General features: G+C 45.7%; 1 protein-coding gene across 1 annotated transcript in view; it reads left to right on the top strand.

The window, feature by feature from the left end:
- Nucleotides 1-13,872, top strand: part of mmp17b (matrix metallopeptidase 17b) — a gene marked incomplete at both ends in the record, with an annotated part of 32,056 nt that overhangs the window by 11,394 nt on the left and 6,790 nt on the right. The window contains 3 exons of the mRNA XM_083915466.1: nucleotides 2,939-3,012; nucleotides 3,161-3,310; nucleotides 12,266-12,526. Of these exons, the coding sequence (XP_083771592.1) occupies nucleotides 2,939-3,012; nucleotides 3,161-3,310; nucleotides 12,266-12,526 (485 nt within the window). The remainder of the gene's footprint in view (nucleotides 1-2,938; nucleotides 3,013-3,160; nucleotides 3,311-12,265; nucleotides 12,527-13,872) is intronic.

Here is a 13,872-nt window from a genome sequence, read left to right as displayed (position 1 = left end):
AAGAGGAAAAATTCGGATTCTGTCCTGGACGTGGAACAACGGACCAGCTCTTCACTCTCGCAAGGATCCTGGAGAGGGCCTGGGAGTATGCCCTTACAGTCTACATGTGTTTTGTGGATTTTGAGAAGGCATATGACTGGGTCCCTCTGGAGATACTGTGGGAGGTGCTGCGGGAGGATGGGATGAGGGGGTCACTTCTGTGGGCTATCCAATCTCTGTACACCCAAAGCATTACTGTATCCAGATCCTCGGCAGTAAGTCAAATTCGTTCCTGGTGGGGGTTGGCCTCGGCCAGCGGTGCGCTTTGTCACCAATCCTGTTCGGGATTTTCATGGACAGGATATCGAGGCGTAGTCGTGGTGGGGAGGGGTTGCAGTTCGGTGGGCTGGGGATCTCGTCTCTGCTTTTTGCAGATGATGTGGTCCTGATGGCATCGTCGGTCAGTGATCTTCAGCACTCACTGGATCGTTTTGCAGCCGAGTGTGAAACTTCTGGGATGAGGATCAGCACCTCTAAATCTGAGGCCACGGCTCTCAGCAGGAAACCGGTGGATTGCTTACTCCAGGTAGGGAATGAGTCCTTACCCCAAGTGAAGGAGTTCAAGTACCTCAGGATCATGTTCACGAGTGAGGTGACGATGGAGCATGAGTCTGGCCAGAGAATCGGAGCAGCGGGGGCGGTGTTGCAGTCGCTCTAGCGCAGTGTTGTGACGAAAAGAGAGTTGAGCCGGAAGGCAAAGCTCTCGATCTACCGCTCATCTTTGTTCCTACCCTCACCCATGGTCATGAAAGCTGGGTCATGACCGGAAGAACGAGGTCGCGGGTACAAGCGGGCGAAATGGATTTTTTCAGGAGTGTGGCTGGAGTCTCCCTTAGAGATAGGGTGAGAAGTTCCGCAATCTGTGAGGAACTCGGAGTAGAGCCACTGCTCCTTTGTGTTGAAAGGAGACAGTTGAGGTGGTTCGGGCATCTAGTAAGGATGCCCCCTGGCACGTCCAGCAGGCCTCAGGGAAGACCCAGGACTAGGTGGAGAGATTATATCTCCAAACTGGCGTGGGAATGCCTCGGGATCCCCCAGTTAGAGAAGGTTAATGTGGCCCGGGAAAGGGAAGTTTGGGGTCCCCTGCTAAAGCTGCTGCCCCTGCGACCCGACCCCGGATAAGCGGTTGAAGATGAGATGAGATGAGAATCCTTGTCAAAAAATAAAGAATATGCTTTATGAAGTTTCATTTGGACATCACTACCTGACACCTCTCAGACTGTGTCACTTTTAGGCCGCAGTAGTAGTGACGTCTTAGACTGAGTTATGTTATATGCATAACTATATTAATTTTTGCATAAAACACAAGTATGAGACAGTTCTGGACAGCATATTTTATCCAAACTTATATTCCACATAAAATGCTGTTTTAATAACTAGTAGATGTTGCAAATAGACTACATAGCAGCATGAAGTTATTCAAAATCAATCAATCTGACTATCAAATATGTGTAGCTGTTATATTGTGCATGCTTTAGCATGGATAACATGTGTACATTCCAAACTCATCAAGCTTGGTGACTTTCAGAAAAATTGTGTTAGCGACACCAGTGGCTGTTAGTTAACTGCTGTCAGCATCATGTTGCATGCTCCTGCATCATACTTTCCCTCCATACGAGCAAGCAGGACCTAAAAATGTTGGTTTAATGCTGTAAAATTATATTAACACTAGCTTGCTGTTCGCGAATCACTCCAGCAACCAAGGCCACAAAATAATCAACAGCAGATCCATTCTACACATCAGAGCCATAGCGAACTTACGTTTCCGTGCGCTCACATTACCAAACAAGCTAAAGTTAGCCAGCTAGCTGTAACTTGCCACAAGTCAAGTCAAGTCAAGATATCTTTATTGTCCCCGGAGGGCAATTTGCAGTGAAGCCAGCAAAAAAAACACCAGTAAAATGCACAATAGTGACACAAATGATAATATGGCGCTAATAATTAAAAGAGATGGGATACACAACAACATGGATGACATGGATGACATGGATGACGTGGGACAACATTAACAATCATCAATCCAACAAACAAAGTCCAACAGTGCCACACTCGAAAAAAACAAGAGTTAAAGTGAAGACAGTGCTATCAATTGTTAAGAAGGCAAATACCCAGTGAACACTGCATAGATCTGGCATGGGTTGCTTTGTAATGTTAGCTTATAAGGTAATTTGCGTGTGACAAGCCAGCCAGATCAGCTCCGGGAGCTGACGTTATCCACTCAAGGCAGTTCTAGTCGTCGGGGAGCATTTGCAAGCAAGCTAGCATCAGCTAACATTAGCAGCTGATACCACAATATATTTTGCATGCCAGCGTTTCCTCTTGGATTTATATCAACACCGGAGGAAAAGAGTCCACACATGCTGTGCCCCTGCTACACACACTCTGCCACTCAGCCTGCAGTCCGCAGACACTCAGCCAGCCTAAACCCCAGCACCAGGGGTCTGATCCTGGACTGCCCTGAGTCTGATTCCCCGCTGTTAAAGGACGGCCGCCAACCTTAGGTCCATCTCTGGGTTGTCGCTGCAGAATGTATAAAAGAAGAATAGCAAGTGTGGACTCAGGGAGCGTCCAAATGGTCACATCCTGTGGAGTTTCTCAGAAAATGCTAAGCAAGTCTCAATTTTTAATTTTCATAACAGCTTGTTCGCCTAATTGGCAATAAAAAACAAGTAAAACATGAAAAACATTGCACACAGGACCTATTAATAAGAGGTTATTTAAATCTGCTGGTCGAGCTACTGACTTTTCTATTTGGTAAATAATGTTCAGTTGTTGTAAGATGGCAATTGAAGATATCTCTGTAAAAGTGAAACTTTAACCAGCTCTGTGTCATCCCAATGTAAGCAATGTGTGCAGATGAACATTTAAGTAAGTCTCGCTGTGTGTTTCCTCCCTTCAGCCCCTTCATAGATCGCTGTAACACAAGTTTTGATGCTGTGGCAAGGATCCGAGGAGAGACTTTCTTCTTCAAAGGTCTGAAAACAGCATACACTGACTTTTGTCAAATTTTAAAAAGACATTAATAAGTTGTTTGTGAAATGACAGCTGACTGGCCCTGGTTATCAGGATCACTTCCATCCCCGTTGCATCACCCTTCTTCTACCGCTTTTCGTCCCTCAAGGTCTGACCATGTGGCGAGTCAATGGTGGGGGCTTGGTATCAGGACGGGGGGCTTCAGTCAGAAGGCTTTGGAGGGGACTACCTCCTGACCTGCCTCGGCTTCATGCTGTGCTGGAGAGACAGTCAGATCATGCCATCATCTTTATCAGTGGTATGATCCAATTATGACACAGTTTTTCCCCAATGGTTTGAACATGTTTTCTGAAAGTACAGCCCAGTTTCTCTAAACTCTAAACACAACACACATAACTGATTTTCTACTAAAACCATACACACAATTTGCATATGAATATCATGCCCCCCCCCCCCCCCCCAAAAAAAAATCATATCATCAGTCATCTATCATAAAGTCAAAGCTCTGTCGAGGCATAAAGAAAATGAACAAGTGAGGCTGTTATCAATGAAATACATTGACAGAGAAATTCTGGATCACATGCATGCATTTACTGTGGACCCCCTGTGTGTAGGATTTGAATCCGGTGAAGGAATGGTGGACTGCAACTAAAGAATGTTGACCATAAATAGTACTGGGGCAGCACTGTCGCCTCACAGCAAGAGGGTTCCTGGTTCAAATCCCAACTGGGGCCCTTCTGGAGTGGAGTTTGCATGTTCTCCATGTGTCTGTATGGGTTCTGCGGCTTACTCCCACAGTGCAAAGACATGCATGTTCATTGATGACTCTAAATTGCCCGTAGGTGTGAATGTGAGTGTGAATGGTTGTCTGTCTCTTTTTGTCTCTATGTGCCCTGTGATAGACTGGTGTCCTGGCCAGCGTGTACCTGTACTTACGCCCAATGTCAGTGGTGGATAAGGTTATTGCACAAAGAAAAGAAGAATACAAGTGTCCAGGTATGTAAGAGTAGATTATTAATTGCACAGTGAGTGGCTCCCACTCCTTCCCTTCTGTCCTCTTTATATCCTCCTTCCCCCCGAGTGAGGAGTTGTAGAGTGTAATGGCCTAAGGGACAAAGGAGTTCTTGAGCCTGTTGGTCCTACACTGCCTTCCACTGAACAGGCTCCTCTGGCTGCTGGTGACGGTGTGCAGGGGGTGGCTGGCATTGTCCATAATTCAATTCAATTCAATTTTATTTATAGTGTCAAATCATAACAAAAGTTATCTCAGGACACTTTACAGAGTAGGTAAAGACCACACTCTATAACTTATTTATGATTTACATAGACCCAACAATTCCTCCGTCGAGTACGGTGGCAACGAAAACCTTCCCTATAAAAGGCAGGAACGTCGGACAGACCCAGCTCTGTGGAGGACGGCCATCTGTCTTGACCGGTTGGGGAAGAAGAGAAGGAGAGAGAAAGATAGAAAAGACGCACAGATGGACAGAGAGAGACAGACAGACACACTTCCAGAGATGCAAGCAACCAAAGCGTAACAGTAACTTCAATAATATCTATAGTAATGTGAATATGACATAAATGTTATGATAGTTAATACAGCAGAAAAGTGGAAACAAGCACAGCTAAGGTGATAGATTATAAAAATGATAGTAATTATGGTGGCAAACATGATCAATGATGAGTAGTGGCAATAGCAGCTACGATACAGTGAGACATACCACTGATGGTGTTTTTATAGCTACAAATGTTATAATTTATAAACTAATGATAGTTTATATGAGTAACAGTGATAATAGCAGCAGGAAGCGTCCTTCAGCACCACGGCAGCAGGCACCACCACGATCAGCAGAGACCTTCGAGACGACAAAGCACAAACAACTCCGGGGAGGAAGTTGAATTAGTAACATGCATTGATGAGACATGAATGATACAGACAGAGAGGAGAGAAGCTCTATCAGGAAAAGTATTGTCCCCCGGCAGACTAGGCCTAAAGCAGCATAATTAAGCAGAACAAAATAATTAAAAGAATAACAACATTGTTATGGGATTGTAAGCCCTAGCTGTAAGCTTTATAAAAAAGGAAAGTTTTATGTTTACTCTTAAATATAGAGAAAGTGGCCCTCATTTATCAATCTTGCGTGAAAGAATTGGTCGTAGGAAAAGGGCTGACCAATCTCAGCGTACGAATGAGCGGGCCTTGATAAATGCGGCGGCTGAATTTGATCGTCATTAACATGTTACGCCCTTAAATATTCCTGTTTCGGAGGCCTCGCCCACTGAGGTCAAACATGGAGAGTAGAAACACTGGTAAGAAAAGAAATTTCTCCGACACAGAGATCGGCATCCTGACATCCGAGATGGAGCAAAATAAAGATGTACTTTTTGGCAGTCTTAAGAGTGGAATAAAAGGGGCCCATAAAAACACTGTATGGAAAAGAATAACAGAGGCAGTCAATCCGAAGCAGCGCTCCACTGTGACCCGTGTGTATGTGTGCGCACTGTTGGACAGGTGTTTTGCCCTATTCAGCACTCCTGCCGTGAAATGCACCCCCTCGCATTATAGGTGATATTCTGGATCAGAAGGCTGTTGTTTCCACCTATAGGAGTAGCTTATATACAGGTAACCCAATTAAAAGCACACACTTTTGAACCTATGAATTGCAAGAAAAACTGGGATTATATTTAGGAAACGCTAAGTCAAATACATTCAACTTGATCAAAAGATCCATTTATTTCATTTTGTAATCATGGCTGCAGTATATTTCCACAGAACATACAAAAAGTTCGCTATTATCCAAGTTTGTGAATTTAAACTCTTTAAAATAGTTTAAAGACTGTAAGTAACCAATGTTCTGACCGTTGTGGGTGACCTGTATATAAACTACTCCTATAGGTCGAAACAGCAGCCTTCTGATCCAGAATATCACCTTAATGGCTGGGGGTGCATTTCACGGCAGGGGTGCTGAATACGGCAAAACACTGGCGCTCTTGCTCTGTAGGGGGGTTTGCCAGCGGGGTTATTAGGTATACCATTAGAGGATACCTTTGTCACCTAGAAGAACCATTCCAATATGTTAATCATCTGATAATTTGTTTGATTTAATGCAATTTATCGAGGGTAGCCACTAACCGAGGAGATGACTTTGGCTCTGCAGTGCGTCTTGCTGCAGCCGCGCGCCAACACATTCATCCTGTCAGGGTCGCGGGGGGCTGGAGCCGAGCTGTTTTAAAATATAAAAGAATCGCGTGTGCCCCCCCCTGGCCACCACGTTTAAAAGCGATAGCTTGGCATCACAAATCACCTGTACATTTATCGAGTGGTAGTTTTTGCGATTGATGAATGCGTAATCATTCATGGATGGTGCCTTCAGACGCACATGAGTACAATCAATTGCTCCAACCACAATTTTTTTTTAAAATTCGTTTTAAGAATCCGTTTTGATCTGTTCTTAATATGTGACTGCTTATGCTTAATGACAGCTGAGGTTTGTTAATTATTTTCTGCCAGATTTTGCTGTGCTGCAGCGCAAGTACACAGGCTCAAATGTGCGTACACGGTCTCAGAACAGACGTGAGTTTTAATCGTAACTCCCGCTCAAGTCCAAATTGATAAATGCCGAAGTTTGCCAGGAAATGGTCGTACACACGTTTTTCTGCCGTACGTTCGTTTGATAAATGAGGGCCAGTGTCTGCCTCCCGAATAACACTTGGGAGTCGGTTCTACAGGAGAGGAGCTTGGTAGCTGAAGGCTCTGCCTCCCATTCTACTTTTGGAGACTCTAGGAATGACAAGTAGCCCTGCATTCTCAGAGCGCAGTGATCTAGTCGGGTAATACGGTACTATGAGCTCTTTAAGATAAGACGGAGCCTGACCAATAAGAGCTTTATAGGTAAGGAGAAGGATTTTAAATTATATTCTAGATTTCACAGGTAGCCAGTGCAAAGAAGCTAAAACAGGAGAAAGATGTTCTCAATTTCGAATTGTTAAAACAGTGAGTAGGTTTATGTACACTCTGACTAAAACCAATCGAATCTAATAGAGAGATAAAAGCAATACTAAGGCTATTATTATTATTATTAACGTCCACGTGTATATTAAAATCTCCTACAATGATTACTTTGACAGAAACTCTGATAATTCAGATAGAAATTCAGAGTACGGACAAGGAGCATGGTACACTATAACACGTATAATTGGCTGCACAGTTTTCCAGGTTGAATGTAAAAGACTAAGAACAAGACTTTCAAATGAATTATAATTTAGTTTAGGTTTAGGGTTAATTAATAGGCCTGAGTCATAAATAGGTGCAACACCTCCTCCTCGGCCACTGCCTCGAGGAATATTAGTATTAATATGACTGGGAGGAGAGGATTCATTTAGGTTAACATATTCTTCAGGACACAGCCATGTTTCAGTCAGACAGAGTAAATCAATATGGTTATCTGATATCAGATAATTTACTAATATAGCTCCTCTTCTGTTCATTTTTGATCTGGTTAATTTAAATGATCGTGGGGCAGACAGCGTTTGTATACTATACTGAGCTGGAAAATGCTCCACAGGGAGCGCAGAGAGGTGTGTAAGACTGCAACTCTGCTTCCTGGGCACCTGTGATAAGGGCAGCGCAGAGAGGTGTATTAAACTGCGACTCTGCTTCCTGATCCCAACAACTGGGTTGTCATGGTTTTACCAAATATCTACGAAGCCCACATTATTTACCGGGCACCATCCAGACAGCCAGCGACGGAATGATGACATGCGGCTATACATGTCATGGCAAGTCAAGTTGGGCAGGGGACCAGAGGAAATTACCAAGTCCGACATAGTTTTTGCATAAGCACACACCAACTCCACATTAATTTTAGTTACCTCCGATTGACGGACTCAATGTCGCCCGCTCTTGCTCCTGGGACGCATTTTACTATGGTCCCTGGTGTCACTAAGTTCACGTTTCTCAGAATGGAGCTGCCAATAACCAGTATTGTTTCCTCAGCAGGTTTGTCAGTGAGTGGAGAAAACTTATTTGAAACGTGAACGGGCGGATAGTTAACCATGGGCAATTTAGAGCTATGCTTTCCTCTCACAGTCACCCAGGAGGACCCTGGCTGCTCAGGGATTGCCAGGGGAGGGCTAGCAGAAGCTAACGCTACACTATGTGGCTTTGCACCGGCTTAAGTTATAGGTGGCCGGTTAACTACCGTAGCGTATGACTGAGCTTCCATGGTGTGGAGCCGTGCCTCTAACTCACTGAGCCTTGCCTCCAACGCTACAAATACACTACACTTATTATATTTACCATTATCACTAAAGGAGGCAGAGGAGTAGCTAAACATACGACAATCCGAGCAAGAGAGAGCAGGAGAGAGAGCGGGGGAAGCCATCACCAGCCGTGAAGCTAACTGCTAAGCTAAAGTGGCTAACAGCGTGTAACGTTTAACACTATAGAATTAGCGAGAAAGCAGCTGAAAGAAGGAGAGCTGTGAGTGCTTGAGTAGAACTAGTGGATGTTTAAATGTTAAGCAGTAGTTAGCCGCTGTGGTGAATATAATAGCAAAAACAGCTGAATTTAGTGAGATCAGCAAACTGTGAAACAACAAAGAGTGACTAACGCACAAGCACCGGAAATTACGTAATACGTCACCGTAACACGTCAGCATGTCTAGGATCGCTGAAGCATCAGAGGCGATAATCTCCAACAGTTTGCCCAGTATCCTCTTCTCTGCCACCATCACCAGCGAGTCCAGTCTCATGCTGACCACAGAGCCGGCCCTTCTGATCAGTTCATGCAGTCTGGAGGTGTCCTTCTTGGATATTCTGCCCCCCCAGCACACCACAGTGTAGAAAAGGACACTGGTGACCACAGATTGGTAAAACCTCCACAGCAGTTTGCTGCAGATGTTGAAGGACCGCAGTCTCCTCAGAAGTACAACCTGCTGTGTCTTCCTGTACAGGTGGCTGGTGTGTGTTGTCCAGTCCAGTTTATTGTCCAGCTACAGCCCGAGGTATTTGTACGAGTGCACAGCCTCCACCTCAGCTCCCTCTAGCAAGACTGGTCGCGGTCTTGGTCTTGACCTCCCACAATCAATGACCAGCTCCTTCATCTTGGAGGTGTTGAGCTGTAGGTGGTTAGTGTGGCACCAGAGAGCAAAGTCCCCAACCAGGCTCCGATACTCCTCCTCTTTGTCACCCCTGATACATCCCACAATGGCTCATCGGCGTACTTCTGTATGTGACACAGCTCCGATGTTGTAGCAGAAGTCCGAGGTGTACAGGGTGAAGAGAAGAGGGGCCAGCACCGTGCCCTTAGGGGCTCCAGTGCTGCACACCACAGTGTCAGACTTGGTGTCCTTCAGCCTGAAGTACTGTGGCCTGTCAGTGGGTAGTCTCTGACCCAGTCCACCAGATAGTGGTCCTGTTCAGTTTGTCCTGAAGTATAGGGGGCTGTATGGTATTAAAGGCACTGGAGAAGTCCAAGAAGAGAATCCTCGCTGTGCCACTTCCCTTATCCAGGTGGGAGTGGACTCGGTGCAGCATGTAGAGGATGGCATCCTCCACACCAACATCTGGCTGGTACGCAAACTTTATTCAACAAAGAGGGAAAGGCAAAAGCAGAGACGAGGCCAGGCAGGGAGTTGAGGAGCCGTTGCAGGGAGTCAAGGAGCCGTTGCAGGGACTCACCAAACAGCTCAGGAGAGAGGCAGACAGAAACCAGGAGGGATTGGACAAAGTTCGGGGACAGAAGGCTGAGGTGATATCCAGGAAGACGACAGGACAGGATAGTCAGGGGCAGGCAGATTAGAAACCATGTAGGCAGTCTGGAAATAACTTGAGAGTCTTGCATGAGAGCTCAGAACAATCTGGCAGAGTGAATTGTGAGGAGAGTCTATATCAGGGCTATTCAATTGGCGGCCCCATATTTACTGGCCCTTTGAGGAGAAGCCTATAAGAAAAAGTAATTCATGGCTGCTGTCCTCTCTCATATCTCAGCGCAACTGTCTCAGCACGTCAAATATCGGAGCGATAGGAGACTTGCTCCCTGTAGGTGCGCGGCCACAATGTAATGTAAATCATAAATAAGTCATAGAGTGTGGTCTTTACCTACTCTGTAAAGTGTCCTGAGTTAACTTTTGTTATGATTTGGCACCATGAATAAAATTGAATTGAATTGAATTATCTTTACTGCTCTTACAATAGAAACCTCGAGGTTACTAAGACAGAGAAGCACATCCTCCACGTAAAGTGAAATTTTGTGCTGCAGAGGACCCACCTGTATGCCACTCACTAGTGGATCAGTCCTAATGGCCCTTGCCAAGGGCTCCATGGCAAGAGCAAGCAAAGGGGGGAAGGTTGAACAGCCTTGTCTAGTGCTCCGCCTCACTGTGAATGCAGAGGATCTCATGCCATTTGTAATAACTGAGGCAAAAGGAGCGGCATATAGAAGCTATATCCATATAATAAAATTATCACCAAAGTTAAATTTAGAGAGAACATGTTACAGGTAAGGCCATTCAATCCTGCTGAAGGCCTTCTCTGCATCAAGGGAAAACACAAGAGATTTTACTTTTGACTGTGTGCCATGTTGTTGAGTCTCTTTACATTATTATAAGAGTTATGTCCTAAAATAAAACCAGCCTGGTCTAATGAAATAATATCCGGGAGAATACTTTCAAGCCTACTGGCCAGTATTTCAGTAAGTCATTTTCCGTCCACATCCATTGGAAGCACGGTCATCATAGTATTGGGAAGAGCTCCAGATTTCAAAGGAGCAGGACAGAATCTTGAGCAAGGGATGACCCAGCTCTGGAAAGCTTTATAGAATTCCGTGGTCAAACCCTCCAATCCTGGGGCCTTGTTATTTTGTAAATCCTTGATAGCATGCATTACTTCCGCTTTTGTTATCGGCCTGTTCAGCAGTCCTGTTTGTGTATCAGAAGCTCAAGGAAGATTGATGGATGACAAAAATGTATTCATCAGGGCCTCCGAATTACAACCTGATTCATCCATCCATCTTCAACCGCTTGTCCCTATCGGGGTCACGGGGGGCTGGAGCCGATCCCATTTTTTAACTGGTTAATTTAAATGATCGTGGGGCAGCATTTGTATACTATACTGAGCTGGAAAATGCTCCACAGGGAGCGCAGAGAGATGTGTAAGACTGCCACTCTAATTCCTGGACACCTGTGATAAGGGCAGCGCAGAGAGGTGTATTAAACTGCGACTCTGCTTCCTGATCCCAACACTGGGTTGTCATGTTTTTATTCCGCTAACAACTGCGTCCAGGTTCTTAGATATGAGAGCGGCACCCTCCAAATAAGGATGAATACCATCTCTCCTAATAAGACCAGGTTTTCCCCAGAAAGACTGTCGGGGTCACGGGGGGGCTGGAACCGAGCCCAGCTGACATCGGGCGTGAGGCGGGGTACACCCAGGACAGGATGCCAGTCTATTGCAGGGCACATAGAGACAAACAGAGACAGACAACCATTCACACTCACACCTACGGGCAATTTAGAGCAATCAATAAACCTAACAAATGCATGTCTTTGGGCGGAAGCCGGAGAAAACCCACACAGACAGGGGGAGAACATGCAAACTCCACACAGAAGGGCCCCAGAACCTGGAACCCTCTTGCTGTGAGGCAACAGCACTAACCACCACACCACCGTATTAGATAAATATTCATAGATATATGAGAATGAGTTGTTAATATTCTTAGTATCATGGACTTTTTTGCCTGATCTGTCTTTTATAACTGGGATGAGATTCACCATTTGCCTTAATTGAATTTGCTAAATATTTACTTGGTTTGTTCCCAAATTGGAGCATTCTTTGCTTTGCAATCAAAATGGAACTTTGAGCCTTCTTAGACAGGAGAGTATCCAGGGCCACAGTAGTGGCATCGATTTGAACTCTCAAATCCTCTGACGGGTTTAGGGAACCGCCACTTTGCCTTGGGGCACTGTCCTTTACTGGACATGACTAAAAATAGTGGTAAGAGAGGACAAATCAATCTGGCCCATCCATTCTCTCTTTAATTTTGGATTTTTGCTTTTATCCGAATGAGTCTCTTGGATCAGAGCTATCTGAACATTTTATCTTTGCTCCCCAGTTTTAACATCCGGATCAACTCAATACATTTTCCAAAACAATATCATTGGCCATTTAACTTACAGCTTGAGTTTTCTTTGATAAATGTGCAGGCAATCAGCAAACTGAGCAGCTAACCTCTCCACGGGCTGTCTTTCTTCAGGTTCCCAGTTCTGGCTGTTCAGGGATCTGTCCCTGCAGGAAGGCTACCCTCAGCCCCTGTCTGCCCTCAGGATGGGAGTGAGCTTAGCTGGAGCAGATGATAATGAAGATGAGGCAGCAGCAGGGAGGCGGGGCCTGGTCTGGGAGCCAGAGGATGGCCCCATGTGGGGGAACCTTGGAGACACTGAGAAGGAGAAGCAAGAAGACACATGGACTCGGCTGCTCAGAGAGGGCGTCAGTGGAATCACCACAGACAGAGATGGTAAGGACAGCAATATGATTGTGTTTGTGGCATGTTAGATGTGTCAGTCCTTCTGAGGACCAAACATGCTGCCAAGGATAGAAAGATGGGGCTGCTTCTCACTTATGTTGTAGTTTAGTTTGCATGGATCTAGCAAGAGTTTTCATATTAAAGATTGAATATGGAGAATGACCAGAACACCGCCATCCAGTGTCTCAAGATTGTAGTTTAGTAGATTATTTACAAAGTGTGCAAATAATATAGTCTATAATGTACATGAATATGGAATTTGGTACCGTCTTTGTGGATCAGAACGTCCTTCCCTTTCTTGAAGATCACAGTCACTCCGTTGGCAGTAGCTGCTTTCACAGATAAAATGTCTTGTGAGTAGGATGGGATATACAGCGCCTGCCTCAGCGTTACGTTCAGGTGTCTTCCTCTGCTGTCGATCAGATGGACTTCTGCATCACCTCTGCGCTCTGCCACGCCCTTGCACCGCGTGCTGTCTTCCAGCACCACGCAGTGTGTCTTGGCCTGGAACCTGTCATCAAACCTCTTTAACTTGGCGAGGTCTGTCACGATATGCGAGGTTGCCCCACAGTCAACCATCAGGCCCCTCACGTCGACTCCTGCTGCTTTCTCACTCACTCTGAAGGCATACTCCATGTCCTGGTAATCTGTCTCCCCGGAAACTTTTCTTGCGTCATCTCGATTCCGGCGCTGTTTCCGTCGGCAGGTCGTGTCCCGGTGTGTGGTGCTCTTGCAGTGACTGCACCATAGTTTACGCTGGCAGGCTCTGGCCAGGTGTCCCTTCAGACCGCATTTGAAGCACACCACATCCGCTGCGGCCCTCTCAGCTCCCCGGTCACCTGTATCGACTGGTCTCGCTCTCTGCTGCCGCACCCTCATTACGTTGTAATCTGTTGCTGCGGCACGCATCTTCTCCATGTCCCTGTAGCTGCGTAACTTTGTTTTAAATTCAGCAAAAGAGATCATCTCATCGCGTTGTGTGACATGGATCGTGAATGGTTTGAAGGACTCTGGCAAACCTTTCAAAACCATTGCTGCCAATAGTCCGTCACTTAATGTCTCACCGGCATTTCTTAGCGCTGTGATGGCGGTCTCTGCCGGATCACGTACTCCGTCACACTTGCACTGTCTGATTTCTGAAGTGAAGTCAGTTCTGTATACAGGCTTATGATGCGTGGCTTTCCTTTACCTTGATAATAGTCTCTTAAAATCTGTGGGCTACCCGTCCGTTATCGGCAGCCTCGCGCATCACCAGCGCCAAACTTTGATCGTCCAGAAACTGAATGAGTTCAGCATAGGCTTCTGCATTTTTCCTCACATCTTCTAGCAGCTCATCT

The sequence above is a fragment of the Echiichthys vipera genome (genome assembly GCF_963691815.1).
Source record: "Echiichthys vipera genome assembly, chromosome: 6".
In the NCBI taxonomy this organism is placed as follows: domain Eukaryota; kingdom Metazoa; phylum Chordata; class Actinopteri; order Perciformes; family Trachinidae; genus Echiichthys; species Echiichthys vipera.
This window is presented reverse-complemented; position numbering and strand designations above follow the sequence as displayed.